The sequence below is a fragment of the Esox lucius genome, chromosome 1 (assembly GCF_011004845.1).
Source record: "Esox lucius isolate fEsoLuc1 chromosome 1, fEsoLuc1.pri, whole genome shotgun sequence".
NCBI lineage: Eukaryota > Metazoa > Chordata > Actinopteri > Esociformes > Esocidae > Esox > Esox lucius.
Genome location: NC_047569.1, coordinates 38,604,417 through 38,627,055, shown reverse-complemented (window position 1 = coordinate 38,627,055; position 22,639 = coordinate 38,604,417). Strand labels below are relative to the sequence as shown.

The 22,639-nt window shown below is 42.8% G+C and overlaps 1 protein-coding gene across 3 annotated transcripts in view; it reads left to right on the top strand.

Annotated features, from left to right (window-relative positions):
• The window catches only part of LOC105027034 (autophagy-related protein 16-2), a 42,225-nt gene that overhangs the window by 13,547 nt on the left and 6,039 nt on the right, over positions 1–22,639 (top strand). For all 3 annotated transcript variants that reach the window (XM_020047885.3, XM_020047877.3, XM_010898910.5), the window contains 7 exons: positions 4,539–4,644; positions 5,399–5,469; positions 6,644–6,715; positions 8,742–8,862; positions 8,976–9,081; positions 16,894–17,043; positions 17,150–17,197. In XM_020047885.3, coding sequence (XP_019903444.1) covers positions 4,539–4,644; positions 5,399–5,469; positions 6,644–6,715; positions 8,742–8,862; positions 8,976–9,081; positions 16,894–17,043; positions 17,150–17,197 — 674 coding nt within the window. The remainder of the gene's footprint in view (positions 1–4,538; positions 4,645–5,398; positions 5,470–6,643; positions 6,716–8,741; positions 8,863–8,975; positions 9,082–16,893; positions 17,044–17,149; positions 17,198–22,639) is intronic.

Below are 22,639 nucleotides of genomic sequence, written 5' to 3'. Positions count from 1 at the left end.
ACAAATGAACACAATCTTTGTCGAGAATCTTTTGCAGGCAATGACTGCTTGAAGTAGAAACACAAGGATATCACCAAACGCTGGGTTTCCTCCTTTGTGATGCTTTGCCAGCTTTTACAGCAGCTGTCTTCAGTTGTTGTTTGTTCATGTTCGTTTCTGCCTTATGTTTTGTCTTCAGCAAGTGAAATGCATGCTTGATCATGTTGAGATCAGGTGATTGACTCGGCCATTGCAGAATATTCCACTTCTTTGCCTTAAAAAACTCCTGGGTTGCTTTCGCAGTATGTTTTGGGTCATTCTCCATCTGTAAAGTGAAGCACCTTCCAATCAACTTTGCTGAATCTGAGCAGACAATATGTCCCTATACACTTCAGAATTAATCTGTCTGCTTCTGTCTCCTGTCATATCATCAATAAACACTAGTGACCCCGTGCCATTGGATGCCATGCATGCCCATGCCATCACACTGCCTCCACCATGTTTTACAGATGTGGTATGCTTCGAGTCATGAGCTGTTCCAAGCCTTCTTCATTCTTTTTTCCTCACATAATTCTGGTACAGGTTGATCTTAGTTTCATCTGTCCAAAGAATGCTGTTTCAGAACTGGGCAGGCATTTCTAGAAGTTTTTTGGCAAATCTGGCCTTTCTACTCTTGAGGCATATTAATGGTAGCACCTTGTGGTGAACCCTCTGTATTTGCTCTCGTGAAGTCTTCTGTTTATTGTAGACTTGGATCATGATATGCCTACCTCCTGGAGAGTGTTCTTCACATGGCTGGATGTTGAGAAGGGGTTTTTCTTTACCATGGAAAGGATCCTACGATCATCCACCACTGTTGTCTTCTGTGGACGTCCAGGCCTTTTTGTTTTGCAGAGCTCACCAGTGCATTCATTTTATTCTCAGACTGTACCAAACTGTTGATTTGACATCTCCTAATGTTCCTGCTATCTCTCTGATGGATTCTTTTTTTTGCAGCCTAAGAATGGCCTGTTTCACTTGCATTGAGAGTTCCTTTGACCGCATATTGTGGGTTCACAGCAAGAGCTTCCAAATGCGAATGCCCCACCTGGAATCAACTCATTTTGCCTCCTTAAATGAAGAAATAACATAGGAATAGCCCACAGCTGTCCATGAAACAGGTTTTGAATCTTTTGGTCTTTTTTGGTCCCTTGAAAAAGTGGGGGCTACATATTAAAGAGCTGCAATTCCTAAACCCTTGTTGTTACCCTTGTAAAGACCATGAGAATAACATAAGATGCAAATCATCTGTCATTGAGTGAACATCTGTTATTTAATATTCCTTCACATATGAGAAATGATAATTGAATGTTTCTTTTTTCAGATTGATAACTTACCATTTAAAGGCAGTTTAACAGAAACATGTACACAGCATATATTTCTTCATTATTCCATCACACATAGAGGTGGAGGTGTGATGGTGTGGTGGTGCTTTGCTGGTATCACTGTGATTTATTTAGAATTAAAAGCGCACTCAATCAGCATGGCTACCACAGCATCTTGCAGCGATACATCAACCCATCTGGTTTGCGCTTAGTGGTACTACCATTTGTTTTTCAACAGGACAGTGAGACAGAACACTCATCCTGGCTGTGTAAGGGCTATTTGACCAAGAAGGAGATGGATGCATCAGCTGACCTGGCCTTCACAATCAACCGACCTCAACTCAATTGAGTTGGTTTGGTTTGGGATGAGTTGAGTTGAACTAAAGAGTCAAGGAAAAGCAGCCAACAAGTGCTCTGCATAATGTGGGAACTCCTTCAAGACTCTTAGAACAGCATTCCGGGAGAATACCTCATGAAGCTGGTTTAGAGGATGTCAAGATTGGCAAAGGGTGGCCACTTTGAAGAATCTAAAATATAAATGTATTTTTATTTGTTTAACACCTTTTTGGTTAGTACATGATTCTGTATGTGCTGTTTCATAGTTATGATGTCTTCACTATTATTCTACTGTGTGGATAATAGTTAAATATAGAAATAACCTTGAATTAGTAGGTTTGTCCAAACTTTTGACTTTTTCTCCAAATGTTTCCCTGTCTACAAAGACTGTCTCCCTTTCTCTATGAATTATGTCTTCCTCTCTCTGCCAAGCCTGTCTTCCTCTCTCTGCCAAGCCTGTCTTCCTCTCTCTACCAAGCCTCTCTTCCTCTCTCTACCAAGCCTCTCTTCCTCTTAATTCCTTGACTGTCTTTCTCTCTCTCTTCCATGACTGTCTCTCTCTCTCTGCCAAGCCTGTCTTCCTCTCTCTGCCAAGCCTGTCTTCCTCTCTCTGCCAAGCCTGTCTTCCTCTCTCTACCAAGCCTGTCTTCTTCTCTACATGATGCTTCTCCCCATTTTCCCACCATTCCAGTGTCCCAGTCTCCACCCAGCCTTTCTTCCTGTCTAAGTGACAGAGTCCTTTGTATCAGGGCAGGGCCACATTAAGACTGACACATATCAAGAACTATTCAGCACCAAGCCCTTGTTATTTCCATGTAAATGGAGTTTTGCGGTGGTGGAAGGATACAGGAAGCCCCCGGTGAGTGGTTTGGCTGTCCTGGCCGTTCTCTCTGAGAGGACAGAGTTCTTCTGTGTGTCCTGAACAGACTCCTCTCTGTCACACACAGCAGCTTTGTCACAGGGATGCTCTCACTGGCTGTTCAGGGACATTTTCATTTGAATGGCCAGGCCCACGCAGCCCCAGAGGAACTAGCATGATCCGCTAACCCCCCCCATTCCTTCATACCACTTCCTTATTTGGAGTTGTGTCATATAGTCATTTGGTGCAGTGTGCATTAAGTCAGTACTGTGGCCCTGTGCATTAAGTCAGTACTGTGGCCCTGTGCATTAAGTCAGTACTGTGGCCCTGTGCATTAAGTCAGTACTGTGGCCATGTGTATTAAGTCAGTACTGTGGCCCTGTGCATTAAGTCAGTACTGTGGCCCTGTGCATTTAAATGTATATGCTGGTATTCAGATGTATCTGTTTCTGTGCAAGCAGGGTCAATTTAACTCTTTGACCTTTTCCCTCCTTATAACGTCAGATGTCAGTTACAATGCTGGTTTTCCTCCATATAACATGTCAGTGACCTCACTGGTTTTCATCCATATAACATGTCAGTGACCTCACTGGTTTTCATCCATATAACATGTCAGTGACCTCACTGGTTTTCATCCATATAACATGTCAGTGACCTCACTGGTTTTCCTCCATATAACTTGTCAGTTTCCTTGCTGGTTTTCCTCCATATAACATGTCAGTTTCCTCGCTGGTTTTCCTCCATATAACATGTCAGTTTCCTCGCTGGTTTTCCTCCATTTAACATGTCAGTTACCTCTATGGTTTTCCACCATATAATATGTCGGTTGCCACGCCAGAATGTGGTTTGGTATTGTCTTGCTGAAATAAGCAAGGCCTTCCCTGAAAAAGACGTTGTCTGGATGGCAGCATATGTTGCTCCAAAACCTTAATATATTGTTCAGTAATAATGGTTCACAGATGTGCAAGTCACTCATGCCATGTGCACTAATGCACCCCCATACCATCATGGATGCTGGCTTTTGAACTGTGCGCTGATAAGGAGCCAGGTGGTCCCTCTCCTCTTTAGCCCGATGATCACGGCCATGCAATATTTTTGCCTTTTCCCTTGTGTACAGAGATTTCACCGGTTTCTCTGAATCCCTTAATTATATTATGCACCGTAGATGATGAGATCCTCACGGTGGAGAGTCCCTCTCTTCTTTAGTCCGGAGGACACGGCATTCATGATCCCCCAAAATAATTTCACATTTTGATTAATCAGACCACAGGACAGTTTTTCACTTCGCCTCAGTCCAACTTAAATGAGCTCGGTGGTAGTTCTTTGATCTTGTTTATATCTGGTCTCTTCTTTGCATGGTACAGTTTAACTTCCATTTGTGGATGCAGCGACATACTGTGTTCACAGACAAAGGTTTTTGGAAATGTATCTGAGCCCATGCAGTGATTTCTACTACATAATCGTGTCTGTTTTTAATGCAGTCACGACCATCCGATTATTGGTTTTCAGTCTTGTCCCTTGCATAGAGAGATTTTTCCGGATTCTCTGAATCTTTTAAGGATATTATGTACCGTAGATGATGAGATCCCCAAACTCTTTGCAATTTTACGTTTAGAAATGTTATTCTAAAATGGTTGCACTATTTGCCCGTGTATACTTTCACAGAGTGGTGACTCCATCCTCACTTCTGACAAACCTATCCACTCTGGAATGATCTTTTCATTCATAATCTTGTTACTGACCTGTTGCCAATTGACCTAATTAATTGTGTGATATTCCACCAGTTTGCGTTTTTTAGCATTACACAACTTTTCCAGTCTTTTGTTGCCTTTGACACAACTTTTTTGGAAACAGGGTTGTATGTCCTCATGATTAATGGTAATATCAGCTATTTTATAATAATTAACTGGTAATATAAACTATGTTTTCATGATTGTCTTGGGATTAACTGGTGATATATGGGATTTTGTGTTTTTGACTGAGCTGTCCCGTTCCATTAGGATGCCCATGAGTTGGGTATTAATGCTGTGAGGTTTAGCTACAGTTCTAACCTGCTGGCCACCGGAGGAACGGACAGATCCATTAAGCTTTGGGACGTTAAAGGAGGTATGGAAGTATTTACGCCTAATCAGGTTAGGTTTATCCACCGAACAGTACAATACAGAATACACAAATTAGGTTCTCCAGTAGTCTACTACTACTATTAATACTAGTATTACTACCATTACAACTACTATTACTACTCCTATTACTATAACTACTAACACCACCACTATTACTACTACTACTACTATTAATACTAGTATTACTACCATTACAACTACTATTACTACTCCTATTACTATAACTACTAACACCACTACTACTACTACTATTATTAATACTAGTATTACTACCATTACAATTACTATTACTACTCCTATTACAATAACTACTAACACCACCACTACTGCTACTACTACTACTATTACTACTACTACTACTGCTATAGCAACTACCTCCAGGACACTACCTCTACTAAAACCACTATTACTACTACAACTACTATAACAACTACCTCCAGGACACTACCTCTACTAAAACCACTATTACTACTACAACTACTATAACAACTACCTCCAGGACACTACCTCTACTAAAACCACTATTACTACTACAACTACTATAACAACTACCTCCAGGACACTACCTCTACTAAAACCACTATTACTACTACAACTACTATAACAACTACCTCCAGGACACTACCTCTACTAAAACCACTATTACTACTACAACTTCTACTAGTACTTGTTCAGCTACTGCTACTAGTATCATGATAATGGTTAGGCAGGGCTTTAACCTATTTTCATTTTTCCAGGCATGCTTCACAACAGAGGAACACTAGATGGCAGTAATGAAGGAATAACTAGCATTGAGTTTGACCCAACGGTAAGACAACACAATACACAACACAACATATACCACACTATGACACAATACACACCACACAACACGCCTGGAGAACACAGTACAACACACTACATGACACAACTACAAACCACATTACACAGCAAGACAACACAATACCCGTTGTGACACTGTAACACACACAGCACTCCAACACAAAACGACAACACACTACACAACAAGACAACACGGCACACACCAGTCTGTGGGGCGAGATGGAACCTGGTCCATATTCAGTTGAATTTCTTCATGTGAAAATCGAATCCTGTGTTCTTGTGTGTGTTACATCACAGTGGACTCTGTTTCTAAGATTATGAAACATTGTGTTTATTGATTGTGGTGTGGTGTCATTTTGTGTGATGCAAACTGAGCTGTTGCACACACCCTTTACCAAACAGGTGTTTTCCTAACAGGAACGTGGTAGAAGGCATTAATGTTGCCCAGTAGGACTTTACCCACCTTCCTTCCTGTGTTCTGCCCTCTGCCTCACTAGCTATCCAGCTGAAATAACGGCTGGTGGGCCACCTTGGGTTTATACTGATATTTCATACCTCACTACAAAATACACAACTCAACACTGGACTAATAAAACAGTCTGCTCCTACTCTTCCTCACGTCTCCTGTCTGTCTGCTCCCTCTTCCTCACGTCTCCTGTCTGTCTGCTCCCACTCTTCCTTACGTCTCCTGTCTGTCTGCTCCCACTCCTCCTGATCTCACCTGTCTGTCTGTCTGTAGTCACACCTCTTCACCTCTCCTGTCTGTCTACTCCAACTCCTCTTCTTCTTTTCAGTCTCTGAAGTCTCCTCTTCACCTTTCCCGTTGGCCTGTTTCTATTGTTCTTAACCTCTCCTGTCTATCTTCTGTCACATTTCTTCACCTCTCCTGTCTGTCTTTATCTATTGTTCTAAACCTTTCTTGCCTGTCTGTTTTATTCCACTTCACCTCTCCTGTCTCTCTGCTTCTGTCCCTCTTCACTGCCCCTGTATGTTTGTCTCTATTCCGCTTCACCTCTCCTATCTGTCTGTTTTATTCCTCTTCCTCACTCCTGACGATAACGCACCACAGCTTTGTTCTGTTCCACTGATTAAACCAGGAGGATTCTACTGTGATGTAATACTGTAAGATGTCTGTCTCTGTGTGTCAAACCTCTCATTAGGGCACCAGGGTTTTGGCAGGATCATATGATAAATCAGCTCTGTTCTGGCGGCTGGACGACTCTGTTCCCAAGGTAACCAAGCAACCGGACTTGTCCTGTCATCAGCACACACACACACCACAAACACTAACCACACATGCCCACAGAACACACACACCACATACACACACCATGCACACACCACACACATCCATACACACACGCATCACACACACACACACACACCACACACATACCATGCACATCCACACCACATACACACACAATGTGGAGAATGATTGGATCTGCTCAGTGTTGCTGACATCTCAACCTTTTTGTGCATAAGAGCTACTTTAATAAAATGAGACCAGTCTCCAGGTGCTCTTTTTTAAAGAAATGTTTGCGTCTTTGTTTGAGGTTCCTTAGTTTAGAAGACAAAGGATTGCAGTACGTCTTCTGTCTATATATTTTGTACATTAAGGACTTTTGACAAGTCTTAGGCTGATTAAATCAGTAAAAAAAATCATCCTGAATCCAAAAACAACCACAGCAAAAATAGTTTTCTCAATAATGTATGTCTGAACAGAAGTAAGTCTCATATTGATCTGCAACGTATCCCCACTGTGGAGTTGAAGAGTGAGAAGATTTTTGAGAATGTTATAAAGTAATTTTTTTCTAAGGAAAGCCACATGTTTTAGGCCAAGTTACAGTTGAACATATATTCTTGCCTTAAACTGATCTTTTAGCAGTACATATTAGTATTTTCTGTACCCCTGATGGCATAACTCTGACATTAAATGATTGACACAGAGGTATCTTGCCAACCTGCTCCGTTCTCCCAGCCTGGTTGTACCACCTCCAGACCCACTGCATGGGCTAACTTTTTATTAAATTGAGCGGTGGATTTTGCCCAAGTTTGCAGAAAAGCGCCTGCGGACTGACAATTCTCCCCAACCATCCCAATATTGCTCGCAGATGGCCAGAGAAGGCCATAGAGGGATGAGTTGTGAGATATTGACTGGATAAAGGGCAGATGGAATGACACGAGTGGGCGTAAACAACTTATTTTATCATCTGTGATTTGAAAATAATTGACCACCCTTAGCTGCTGGGATGCATTTCTCTGTCGCTCAGCGGGAAGCTCTGTTTGCAGTAAACAATACTACTGGCGAGTCCTGTTCCCCGTCTGTAGCAGCAGGGGGGTGGAGGGGCTGGAGGGCAGAGAGACCAGGGAGTATAGAGAGAAGCTGGAGGACAGAGAGATCAGGGAGAGGCTGGAGCACAGAGAGGCCAGGGAGGACAGAGAGAGGCTGGAGGACAAATAGACCAGGGAGTATAGAGAGAGGCTGGAGGACAGAGAGATCAGGGAGGACAGAGAGGAACCAGGGAGGACAGAGAGACCAGGGAGGGCAGAGAGACCAGGGAGTATAGAGAGAGGCTGGAGGACAGGGAAGACAGAGAGCCCAGGGAGAGGCTGGAACACAGAGAGTCCAGGGAGGACAGAGAGAGGCTGGAGGACAGGGAAGACAGAGAGCCCAGGGAGAGGCTGGAGCACAGATAGACCAGGGAGGATAGAGAGAGGCTGGAGGACAGAGAGGAACCAGGGAGGACAGAGAGACCAGGGAGAGGCTGGAAGAACGATTCAAGACACAGGCAGCAGCCCAGGGATGACCGCACACACACACATGCACACACACACACACACAGATGAACACCACTCACACACACGCACACACAGATGTACACCACACACAAAAGCAAATGAACACCCAAGCCATTTTTGCTGTACAACTGGATTAGTGGGGTATATTTCTGTGACAATTTTGGTTTAGAAAGATTTTAGAGAGAATATAACAGCTTTAGATTATTTCTGTATCTATAGATATTGAAGAGATATCAGACATATTGAAGAGATATTGAAGAGATTAAAGAGAGTAATGAATGTAGAAATATTGGAAATATTAAAGAGAGTGATGCATGTAGAAATATTGGCGACATTAAAGAGTGCGATGAATGTAGAAATATGCATTTTCTTGCTTTAACTGGTTACTCAGCTGTTGGTTGTACTGTGATGTGTGTGCGTGTGTTCGTGTGTGTTTTATGTGTGTGTGTTCTACAGCTCACTCTGACAGGTCATTCACGTAAAGTGACAGCAGCCAAGTTTAAATGCAGCATGCGTCATGTGGTGACAGGAAGTGCAGACAGGACCGTCAAGATCTGGGACCTCCACCGCGCTGCCTGTAAGTTAGTGTTGATTAACGGGCCTGACCCCTGACCCCAACCATTAGCACAGGCATTCTGTCGTAGAAGCTAATTTCTGTCTGTCCCTGTGCCTTTGTCTCTCTTGCTCAAGGTATCCAAACAATTGAGGTTCTATCTTACTGCAGTGATGTGGTGTGTTCCGAGTTCTTCATTGTCAGTGGACACTATGACAGAAAGATCCGCTTTTGGGACAGCAGGTAACACCAGGAGCACTCCCATACATCAGGAGCACTCTCATACATCAGGAGCAATCCCATACATCAGGAGCACTCCCATACATCAGGAGCACTCCCATACACCAGGAGCACTCCCATACACCAGGAGCACTCCCATACACCAGGAGCACTCCCATACACCAGGAGCACTCCCATACATCAGGAGCACTCTCATACATCAGGAGCAATCCCATACATCAGGAGCACTCCCATACATCAGGAGCACTCCCATACACCAGGAGCACTCCCATACACCAGGAGCACTCCCATACACCAGGAGCACTCCCATACATCAGGAGCACTCCCATATACCAGGAACACCTTATACACCAGGAACACTCTTATAAACCAGGAACACACCCATATACCAGGAACACACCCATACACCAGGAACACTCTTATACACCAACAACACATGCAACAGTATGTAGCTATATAATATACAGTAAGTATATTAGCTGTACTGTCCAGTAGCAATATACTATTACTCTGTACTGACCACAAAGGTATTTTAATCTTTAAGATGTCTGTTCTGTCTTTGAGGTCTTTGTTGTCTAGCTCTGAAAGAGATAGCTTAGAAAAATCTAAGTAATGACCTCAATGACCTCAATGTCTCATATTTCTCCCTATGTCGCCAAACCTACTAAGGTTTTTTTCCCGTTAAACTGCTAGTGTATCTTCTGTATGATTAGGGTTAGCTAACGGAAGATACAGGATTACACATTATGCATATATTTGTCCTTTAATGTTTTCAGATGTTGATCCACTACCTAAAGTTCAATAGGAAAAAAGTGAATGCTATTTTTTAATGCTGAAATGCAGTGTTTGGATTTTACTAGACAACCGGAACACAAGTTATCCCAAAATGTCCACATTTGACTTTTCAGAACATTCCTCCAGGAGTCTTGACATGCCTTGTGCTCCAAGTTGCGTTTTGGCAAACTTGAGTTGATTTTTGGAACAGCGTGTCTTCTGTAATTGTAGCTATAGTTAGGGTTGGCCAAATGCAGCAGGGCCTCTGTGGGTTTGGTATCAGCTGGGCTGGCTGACATTCTGTTAACACCTTTACAAAAATGCAAATAATTGATATCCCAGGCAATCATATTGATTAATCTGCTCTGGTCTAGCTGTTTGTCCAAACTAATCAGCGTCATCGTCATTATTCAAACTAATCGGCATTTTCATCTTCTTCCAAACTCATCCACATTAACATCATTATCCATAAAAACCGCATTATCCAAACAAATTGCATTTACATCATTATCTGAACAACCCGCATTATCGCCATTATCCAAACAAACCACATTATCATCATTGTCCAAACTAATCAGCATTATAATAGTTGGCCAAACTATTCAGAATTATTGTCCAACCTAATCTGAATTATCATTGTTGTCCAAACCGATCAGCATTATCATCATTGTCCACACCGAATCTGTATTACCATAGTTGTCCAAAGTAATTTCCATTATCGTCATTGCGCGGGTTATTACTTTGGGCCCATCACACACCTGTTGAACAGAATTTTATGAATATATTTTAGGTCCAACCACATTATTTGAAGGTGAATTAAATATGTTCCTTTTGGGATATATGGCCTAAGTTACTGCCTGGTGGTACAGCTGCGCCAATGCGACCAGTTGGTCATATCCTGGTTGTGGCCGACAATGTTTAGGAATGTCGTAATCTGACTCAGTGGTGCCACTGTGGACAGGTAGGTGTTGGACAGCCTTGTCACGCTGCCCTCTGGTGGCTGCTTGTGGTAGGTTAGGTGCATGTGAGCTCATTCATGCTTGTTGGCTGGGGATCGCTGTCTCCTCAGCTTGTGTGAACTAGCGGAATCATCCTGGCCGAGCAACTAGTGCAGTTGCAGTCAGCAGCTCGGCGAGATGTCCTTTGCGGGGAAATGTATTCCCGTCTTTGGCGTCCTTCAGCTGCTGTGGGGATGTAGTGGCTGTCCTTCAGCTGCTGTGGGGATGTAGTGGCTGTCCTTCAGCTGCTGTGGGGATATAGTGGCCGTCCTTCAGCAGCTGTGGGGATGTCCTTCAGCTGCTGTCCTTCAGCTGCTGTGAGGATGTAGTGGCTGTCCTTCAGCTGCTGTGAGGATGTAGTGGCTGTCCTTCAGCTGCTGTGGGGATGCAGGGGCCGTCCTTCAGCTGCTGTGGGGATGTAGTGGCTGTCCTTCAGCTGCTGTGGGGATGCAGGGGCCGTCCTTCAGCTGCTGTGGGGATGTAGTGGCTGTCCTTCAGCTGCTGTGGGGATGCAGGGGCCGTCCTTCAGCTGCTGTGGGGATGTAGTGGCTGTCCTTCAGCAGCTGTGGGGATGTAGTGGCCGTCCTTCAGCTGCTTTGGGGATGTAGTGGCCGTCCTTCAGCTGCTGTGGGGATGTAGGGGCCGTCCTTCAACTGCTGGGGGATGTAGTGGCTGTCTTTCAGCTGCTTTGGGGATGTAGTGGCCGTCCTTCAGCTGCTGTGGGGATGTAGTGGCCGTCCTTCAGCTGCTTTGGGGATGTAGTGGCCGTCCTTTAGCTGCTGTGGGGATGTAGTGGCTGTCTTTCAGCTGCTTTGGGGATGTAGTGGCCGTCCTTCAGCTGCTGTGGGGATGTAGTGGCATTACTGGTTTTGACAAACCGTGTTTTTGAAACCTCGCTCATTTTGAATAGGTAGGATGTGTCTACTCAGAGCTAATACAGTCAAGCTTATTCACCCCTCCAGACATGTCTGTTACTTACCTTCTTCTCACAAAGGTCAGGAGTACTTTCCTGAACTTCAGGGGTACTTCGATCTTATGGATCAGATCTTGTTTGTGGAGTCATATACATCGTTTTTTCCATGCAATCAATGTAAATTATTTTTTATTTCCTCATTAATAAAGCATTTATTAAGGTTTTGTAAATACATGTGGCTCAAGACTAAAATAAAATCCACGCAAAATAGCATGTTTAGGAAAATAATGACATTTACCTTTGACCTCATCTTGACTGCTTAGAACTTTTTATGTATGTAGAAAAAAGCAGTTAATGTTACAACAGAGTTACGACATGACAGAGAACTATTCTGTCTGATTCAGAGAACTATTCTGTCTGATTCAGAGAACTATTCGGTATGATTCAGAGGACTATTCCGTCTGATTCAGAGGACTATTCCGTCTGATTCAGAGGACTATTCCGTCTGATTCAGGGGACTATTCCGTCTGATTCAGGGGACTATTCCGTCTGATTCAGGGGACTATTCCGTCTGATTCAGGGGACTATTCCGTCCGATTCAGCAGACTATTCCATTTGATTCAGGGGACTATTCCATTTGATTCAGGGGATTATTACGTCTGATTCAGGGGATTATTACGTCTGATTCAGGGGACTATTCCGTCTGATTCAGGGAACTATTCCGTCTGATTCAGGGAACTATTCTGTCTGATTGAACGTCATATTGAGTAATCAACCTTGAGGGGGTCTTCATAAACCATTGGCTTCAATAAGAGTTAGACGGTAAGTAATGGCCCTACCCAGGATCACCAATATAAACTTGGCAGTCGAACAGGCCCAGAGTGCATTTTAGGTAAAGACTATATGTCGATATTCACTTCAAAACGATGTTTGGGCTATTGGCATATTTATAGATGACCTAACATTTTGATCTCTTTATACGTGGCTTTGAGAACAGCCTTGATGATGATACCATGCCTTAATAATGACACTTCAATTAAACACCAGACTCCTTCAAATGTCAGCCCGTGTGTAGCCGTAAATGTACTGTCCGTGTGCCATGAATTAACCCATAGTCATGACGTTAGACCATAAAGGTTGGGTGTGTCATAGTTGTTAGAGTTCAGTGCTTATGACACTGTGTTGTTGGTTCGATTCCCACATGAAAAATGTATGGAATTACTATGTAAACAGTGTATTCTGGGATTCTTTGCCGGAGGTTCTAAATGTGTATCTGTTGGTCCAAAACAAGGTCCATTGAAATGTCATGGTACAGTATGATTCTACTTACAGGTAATGTAGATAAACAACATTACACATCCAAACCAAAATTGGTGGAGTTTGTTAAATGCAAATCCTGGAATGATTCATGAGTTCATCTGGAAAGCTTAAATTGTGTCTTTTGATCATCCTTGAGATGTCTATAGAACTTTAATATAGTCTACCTTTGGAATATTCAGTTCATTGGACATTATTTTGAAAGACACACACCTGTTTATATAAGGTCCCACACTTCGCAGTGCATGTTAGAGCAAAAACCAAGCCTTTAAATTTAGACCTCTGCAATAGATACATAATTTTCTAAATCATTGAAAGTTCCCAGGAGCACAGTGGGCTCCATCATTGCTAAATGGAAGATACTGTTGTGCTCATAAGTTTGCATACTCTGGCAGAAATTGTGATATTTTGGCGTTGATTTTGAAAATATGACTGATCTTGCAAAACAAATGTATTTTACTTAAGAATAGTGATCATATTATGAAGCCATTTATTATCACATCGTTGTTTGGCTCCTTTTTAAATCATAATGATAACAGAAATCACCCAAATGGTCCTGATCAAAAGTTTACATACCCTTAAATGTTTGGCCTTGTTACAGACACACAAGGTGACACAAACAGGTGAAAATGTTAATAAAAGGTTAATATCCCACACCTGTGGTTTTTTAATTTGCAATTAGTGTCTTTGTATAAATAGTCAATTAGTTTTTTAGCTCTCACTAGGATGCACTGAGCAGGCTAGATACTGAGCCATAGGGAGCAGAAAAGAACTGTCAAAAGGCCTGCATAATGGAACTTTATAAAGATGGATAAGGATACAAAATCCAAAGCCTTGCAAATGCCAGTCAGTACTGTTTAATCACTTATTAAGAAGTAAAATATTTGGGGATCTCTTGATACCAAGCCAAGGTCAGGTAGACCAAGAAAGATTTCAGTCAGAACTGCCAGAAGAATTGGTCGGGATACAAAGAAAAACCCACAGATAACCTCAGGAGAAATACAGACTGCTCTGGAAAAGGACAGTGTGGTTTTTTCAAAGAGCACAATACAACGATAAAAAAATTTGCTGCACGATTGGCTTGCCAGAAAGAAGCCTTTACTGCGCCAATGACACAAAAAAGCTCAGACGATTTGCATTCTTCTGCATGAAAGCTGCACACGGGAGACTCTTGGACTTCCAGCACAACAATGGCCCTAAGCACAAGGTCAAGTTGACCCTCCAGTGGTTACAGCAAGAAAAAGGTGAAGGTTCTGGAGTGGCCATTACAGTCTCCTGACCTTAATATCATTGAGTCACTCTGGGGAGATCTCAAACATGCGGTTCATGCAAGACGATCAAAGACTTTGCATGACCTTTAGGCATTTTGCCAAGATGAATGGGCAACTATACCACCTGCAAGAATTCAGGTCTTATAGAAAACTATTACAAAAGACTGCACGCTGTCATTGATGCTAAGGGGGCAATACACAGTAAAGAACTAAGGGTATGCATACTTTTGAACAGGGGTCAGTTCATTTTTTTCTTTGTTGACATGTTTTGTTTTATGATTGTGCCATTCTGTTATAACCTTCAGTTGAAAAGGACTCCTATAATAAATAAAAGACATGTGTTTTGCCTGCTCACTCATGTTTATTTTACAAATGGTACATATATTACAGATTCTCCAAGGGTATGTAAACTTTTGAGCACAACTGTATTTGGAACCACCAAGACTCTTACTAGAGATGCCCTCCAGCCAAATTTAGTAACCAGGCAAGAAGGACCTTGGTCTGGGAGGTGACCAAGAACCAAATGGTCACTCTAACAGAGCTTTGGAGTTTCCCTGTAGAAACAGATGTTCAGTGGGGAAGGACAACCTGCCAGAAGGACAATCATCTCTGCAGCACTCCATCAATTTGGCCTTTATGGTTGAGTATGCGGACCAGAGCTGCCCAAACCTGTTCCTGGAGATCTACTGTCCTGTAGGTTTCCTCTCCAACCCCACTTGTGACTTTTTGATTTAGCTTTTCATTCAGCTTGTTTTTAGACTCAAGTGTGCAAACGGACGTTTGGACAGATGACCTACAGGAAGGTAGCTCATCAGGAACAGGGTTTGGCAGCTCTGGACTAGACAGAATCCACTCTAGAATAAAAGGCATATGACTTGTCACCTGAAGGACTCTGAGATCATAGGGAAAAATATGGAACTTTCAGCAGGACAATGACCTGAAGGACACAGCAAAGACAACGTTGGAGTAGCTTCAGTACAACTCTATGAAAATCCTTGGTGGCTCAGCCAATGGCTGTACTTGAACCCCATTGAACATCTATGGGGAGACCTGAAGATCCCATCTTACAGAAGCTTCCATTGTATCTGAAAGAGCTTGAGAGGATCTACAAGGCAGAACGGGTGAAACTGCCCAAATCCATGTGCGTGAGTCTGGTAGTGTCAATACCCAAGAGGACTCCCAAGCCGTGATTGCTTCCAATGGTGCTACTCCAAAGAAAGTTTTTTCAATAAATAGGCACGAGTTGCAACATGATTTTTTTTGCTTTTTTAGTATGGGGTATTGTGTGTAGTTTGATGGCAATTTTTTTTTATTTTGTCATAAATTCAGTCAGACAAAATGAGGAGAAGGTAAAGGGCTCCGAATCCTTTATGAAGGCACCATACATCACGCCTTTAGAAACCGTGTGAAAGCAGGGAAGGTCACCACAGAATGTAATACCAATAAAAGCCTGTTTGACACTTTGATCTATCATAATAATACATGATATCGTCAAGCTTCTCTGTACATTACCACGGACATTGTATTTTGTCTTCTTTCTATGTTACTATAAACATTATATTTTTTCTTCTGTCTGCATTATCGAAGGTTATATTTTCATTTCTTTCGACATTGCTGTGAACATTCTCTTTTCCCTTTTCTTTAGATTACTAGGAACATTCTGAATTATTTTATTTTCTATCTACATTATAGGGAATATTCTATTTTACCTACTGCCTACATTACCAAGAAAATAATATTTTCCTTTCTCTCTGCATTACCGTGAACATTCTATTTTCCCTTCTCTACATTACCGTGAACATTCTATTTTCCCTTCTCTACATTACCGTGAACATTCTATTTTCCCTCCTCTACATTACCGTAAACATTCAATTTTTCCTCCATTCTACATTGCTGAGTGTGAACATTCTCTCTACAATATAATGTACTCTGTGTGTCTGTGTACGGATTATGGTCCTTTCTGTCTTGTGCGTGTTCTGGATGATGATAGTGGTTGTCAGTGCTCAACAGCAGCAGCTTCGGAGTCTCTCCCTCCCTGACATCTCTCCTTCTCTCCCCTGCCAGCCTTCAACTGCAACCTTACATGTTCCGTGTCGCTTAGCAACCGTCAAGACAGATAATAGTCTTTCCACATCTTGTTTTCGGGTGGTGTCTGTTATGACATTAGGGCCGTTGGCTGCGTAACATATTTTGTGTTTATTTCAGTCTTCATCCAAATGTATATCGTGCATCGCCACAGCTAAACAGAACTGCAGGGTTTCCATAACCGTAAAATCTTACACTACACTGTTACCCCTACATCCTAAACCCTAACACTTACCCTTGATCCTACTGTACACACATACCCCAACATAAGACCCTCAGGTGGATTTCTGTTTCTGTCAATAGAACGTTCTTACACCTGCTCACTTAATGCCTCTGTAGTGTCCATGTCATTGAGGTTGATACACCTGATTGTTATGGTAGTTGAGTGGGGAATGTTCTACTAAACTGGACCGTGTCGAGGTGTAACTCAATTCCATCCCCCCACCACCCCGCACAGGGCTGCCAGCTGTACTCAGGAGGTTCCACTACCAGGCAAGGTGACATCCCTGGACATCTCTCCTGACCACCGCCAGCTCCTCAGCTGCTCCAGAGACGAGACTCTGCATGTGGTCGACCTCCGCATGAACAGCTGCAGGATCTGCTTCAGGTATGCTGTGACGGATTAACGTACCACTAAGTTCATGATGCAGTAGTTGGCTAACGAGGTAACCCTTGTTGGTGTGTCTGATAACTCATTTTCTCTGTCATTTCAGGGCGGAGGGCTTCAAGTGCGGCTGTGATAACACCAAGGCAATATTCAGGTGAGCTCCAATGCAAACCCTATGGGCTACATACATCCAGCGTTAATGCAAAGCCCTATGGGCTACATACATCCAGCGTTAATGCAAACCCTATGGGCTACATACATCCAGCGTTAATGCAAAATCTATGGGCTACATACATCCAGTGTTAATGCAAACTCTATGGGCTACATACATCCAGCGTTAATGCAAACTCTATGGGCTACATACATCCAGCGTTAATGCAAACTCTATGGGCTACATACATCCAGCGTTAATGCAGTATTTGATTTTGCAGGTTTTCCCACTTACAAAGCATGTAGAAGTCTATCATTTCTATCATAGGTATTCTTCAACTGTGAGTGACGGAATCTAAAACAAAAAGCCAGAAAATCACAATGTATGATTTTTAAGTAATTAATTAGCATTTTATTGCATGACATAAGTATTTGATACATCAGAAAAGCAGAACTTAATATTTGGTACAGAAACCTTTGTTTGCAATTACTGAGATCATAAGTTTCATAAGTTGCACACACTGCAGCAGGGATTTTAGCCCACTCCTCCATACAGACCTTCTCCAGATCCTTCAGGTTTCGGGGCAGTCACTGGGCAATACGGACTTTCAGCTCCCTCCAAAGATTTTCTATTGGGTTCAGGTCTGGAGACTGGCTAGGCCACTCTAGGACCTTGAGATGCTTCTTACGGAGCCACTCCTTAGTTGCCCTGGCTGTGTGTTTTGTGTCGTTGTCATGCTAGAAGACCCAGCCACGACCCATCTTCAATGCTCTTACTGAGGGAAGGAGGTTGCTGGCCAAGATCTCATGATACATGGCCCCATCCATCCTCCCCTCAATAAGGTGCAGTCATCCTGCCCCCTTTGCAGAAAAGCATCCCCAAAGAATGATGTTTCCACCTCCATGCTTCACGGTTGGGATGGTGTTCTTGGGGTTGTACTCATCCTTCTTCTTCCTCCAAACACAGCGAGTGGAGTTTAGACCAAAAAGCTCTATTTTTGTCTCATCAGACCACATGACCTTCTCCCATTCCTCCTCTGGATCATCCAGATGGTCATTGGCAAACTTCAGACGGGCCTGGACATGCGCTGGCTTGAGCAGGGGGACTTTGCATGCACTGCAGGATTGTAATCCATGACGGCGTAGTGTGTTACTAATGGTTTTCTTTGAGACTGTGGTCCCAGCTCTCTTCAGGTCATTGACCAGGTCCTGCCATATAGTTCTGGGCTGATCCCTCACCTTCCTCATGATCATTGATGCCCCACAAGGTGAGATCTTGCATGGAGCCCCAGACTGAGGGAGATTGACCGTCATCTTGAACTTCTTCCATTTTCTAATAATTGCGCCAACAGTTGTTGCCTTCTCACCAAGCTGCTTGCCTATTGTCCTGTAGCCCACCCAAGCCTTGTGCAGGTCTACAATTTTATCCCTGATGTCCTTACACAGCTCTCTGGTCTTGGCCATTGTGGAGAGGTTGGAGTCATTTTGATTGAGTTTGTGGACAGGTGTCTTTTATACAGGTAACGAGTTCAAACAGGTGCAGTTAATACAGGTAAAGAGTGGAGAACAGGAGGGCTTCTTAAAGAAAAACTAACAGGTCTGTGAGAGCCGGAATTCTTACTGGTTGGTAGGTGATCAAATACTTATGTCATGCAATAAAATGCTAATTTTATTTATTTATTATCATACAATGTGATTTTCTGCATTTTTGTTTTAGACTCTGTCTCTCACAGTTGAAGTGTACCTATGCTAAAAAATTATAGACCTCTACATGCTTTGTAAGTAGGAAAACCTGCAAAATCGGCAGTGTATCAAATACTTGTTCTCCCCAATGTACATCCAGCGTTGTTAATGCAAACCCTATGGGCTACATACATCCAGCGTTAATGCAAACCCTATGGGCTACATACATCCAGCGTTAATGCAAACCCTATGGGCTACATACATCCAGCGTTAATGGTATCGACGGGCCCTCTGGACGCCGCCCGGTCTGTAGGTCAGTGTCGGGGTCACTTCCACAATTCACCGGATGAACTTCCTGAATTGACTGGTCAGGGTTGACTGGCATCTAGGCTTTGGTAGCTTAAGGAATGTGTATGAGGGTGCGGGGGGGCACAGGGCCCCGGGGGGGCAGGCCGGCACAACATGCTCCGGCCTGGTGGTGGGGGGTTCTTCATTGTGTCTATGTGATGCTCAGCAGCTATGGATATGGTTACCATGTCGGACAAATGTGTCGGGTGGAGTTAGCCCCAACCAGCCCAGTGTCCACGTCAGATTTTCAGATATTATAAATCTAAAGCGTCTGGACATGGGCGTGGTCCTAATGGTCATCCCAGGTACTTAATACTTATTTAACAACACACAGAATCTGTTGTGGCTGTGTTCTCTAGGAAGTATCACACTATTTTGCAGAGGGGCTGGCACAGTATTTGCTGGCCGCCTCCTTGCCCATAAAAGTCATTACATTCTCTTGAGCTTGTATATGGCAACCGGCTCTGGCTCCAGATGGAGAGAAACTACAATTATCCTCCTCCCCAATGGTTTCCAATGGGACTTGGGCCCATCTGTGTGCTCTGGCTGTTAGCTGGGCTCTGGTGTTCTGGTGAACGTAAAAAGTCTGTGACGGTATTCTGCAGGCTGCCACTGACTTGGCAGAAGTGGGCCGCTTGACTTTAACAGACACATTGTGTCAGTCTGTGTGTCAGTCTGTCTACCTGTCTGTGTGCCTACCTGCCTGTCTGTCTGTCTACCTGCCTGTCTGTCTGCCTACCTGCCTGTCTGTCTGTCTACCTGCCTGTCTGTCTGCCTACCTACCTGCCTGTCTGTCTGTCTACCTGCTTGTCTGTCTGGTTGGCTGCAACAACAACCATAAAGGCCACTCATTGCATGCATTTTGCTGATATTGTTCATTACAAATAGCCTAAACTGGAGAAATGTAAAGTTTAAAAAATAATTGTTGCTAATATGCATGAGTATTAATGGCACAATTAACATGACAGCAACCTGGTAGTTAGCACTATCTTCTGATAGATTAAATGACACATTGTGGTGCAGATTCTTCTTAAAGACTTAAAGATCTGTTTTAACATCTTCACACCAATTCACACTATTGACCACGTTAGAGATTCATGCCCACATTGCCCAATAATTATTTACGTGTATTTTCTTTATGAACATACTTTCTGTGTTAAAAGAATGTTTTTCTGCCATCAGATTGTCATTTTTTTTATTAAAAAGAAATTGAGTGGAGAGTTTGGTCTACTAGCAACTAGTTGACGTTTTTCTCTCCTACCTTCAGTTGGATGGCCTGTATCTGCCTCTCCTGCCTTCAGCTAGATGACCTATATCTGCACTGACTGTTGTCCAGTAAAGTCAACCTATTATTTTGCATCTAAGAGAGAGAGAGGGAAAAAAGAGAGAGTTAGGGAGTTGTTTTTTCCCTTTGATTCCTACAGATTAACTAACCAGTTGCTGCAGAATCAATGATGCTTTTGTGAATGACAACAGATGGACCTTAATGCTTTGTGTTTAAGTCCTGACAGTCAGGATGTGGTACTGCTTTTAGTGTAGTATCTGTCTGTCAATTAATCAAGTCTTCCCATCCATCATCCATTCACCATTCATCTATCTACAGGTGCTGGTCATAAAATTAGAATATCATAAACATTTATTTCAGTAATTCCATTCAAAAAGTGAAACTTGTATAATGTATACATTCATTCCACACAGACTGATATATTTCAAGAGTTTATTGATGATTATAACTGACAACTAATGAAAACCTCAAATTCAGTATCTCAGAAAATGTGAATATTGTGAAAAGGTTCAATATTGAAGACACCTGGTGCCACACTCTAATCAGCTAATTAACCCAAAACACCTGCAAAGGCCTTTAAATGGTCTCTCAGTCTAGTTCTGTAGGCAACACAATAATGGGGAAGACTGCTGACTTCACATGTCCAAAAAACGACCATTGACACCTTGCACAAGGAGGGCAAGACACAAAAAGTAATTGCTAAAGAGGCTGGCTGTTCACAGAGCTCTGTGTCTAAGCACATTAATAGAAAAGCGAAGGGAAGGAAAATATGTGGTAGAAAAAAGTGTACAAGCAATAGGGATAACCGCACCCTGGAGAGGATTGTGAAACAAGACCCATTCAAAAATGTGGGGGAGATTCACAAAGAGTGGACTGCAGCTGGGTGTCAGTGCTTCAAGAACCACCACGCACAGACGTATGCAAGACATGGGTTTCAGCTGTCGCATTCCTTGTGTCAAGCCACTCTTGAACAAGACACAGCGTCAGAAGGGTCTCGCCTGGGCTAAAGACAAAAAGGACTGGACTGCTGCTGAGTTATGTTCTCTGATGAAAGTACATTTTGCATTTCCTTTGGAAATCAAGGTCCCAGAGTCTGGAGGAAGAGAGGAGAGGCACAGAATCCACGTTGCTTGAAGTCCAGTGTAAAGTTTCCACAGTCAGTGATGGTTTGGGGTGCCATGTCATTTGCTGGTGTTGGTCCACTGTGTTTTCTGAGGTCCAAGGTCAACGCAGCCGTCTACAAGGGCGTTTTAGAGCACTTCATGCTTCCTGCTGCTGACCAACTTTATGGAGATGCAGATTTCATTTTCCAACAGGACTTGGCACCTGCACACAGTGCCAAAGATACCAGTACCTGGTTTAAGGACCATGGTATCCCTGTTCTTAATTGGCCAGCAAACTCACCTGACCTTAACCCTATAGAAAATCTAAGGGGTATTGTGAAGAGGAAGATTCGATACGCCAGACCCAACAATGCAGAAGAGCTGAAGGCCACTATCAGAGCAACCTGGGCTCTCATAACTCCTGAGCAGTGCCACAGACTGATCGACTCCATGCCACGCTGCAATGCTGCAGTAATTCAGGCAAAAGGAGCCCCAACTAAGTATTGAATGCTGTACATGCTCATACTTTTCATGTTCATACTTTTCAGTTGGCCAACATTTCTAAAAATCCTTTTTTTGTATTGGTCCTAAGTAATATTCTAATTTTCTGAGATACTGAATTTGGGATTTTCATTGGTTGTCAGTTATAATCATCACAATTAAAATAAATAAACATTTGAAATATATCAGTCTGTGTGTAATGAATGAATATAATATACAAGTTTCACTTTTTGAATGGAATTACTGAAATAAATGTTTATGATATTCAAATTTTATGACCAGCACCTGTATATATCAATCTATCCATCCATCATCCATCCACCATCCATCTACCTATATATCAATTGATCCATCCATCATCCATCCACCATCTATCTATCTATATATCAATCTATCCATCCATCAACCATCAATCTATCCATCCATCATTCATCCACCATCCATCTATCTAGATATCAATTTATCCATCCATCATCCGTCCACCATCCATCTATCTATATATCAATCTCTCCATCCATCATCCATC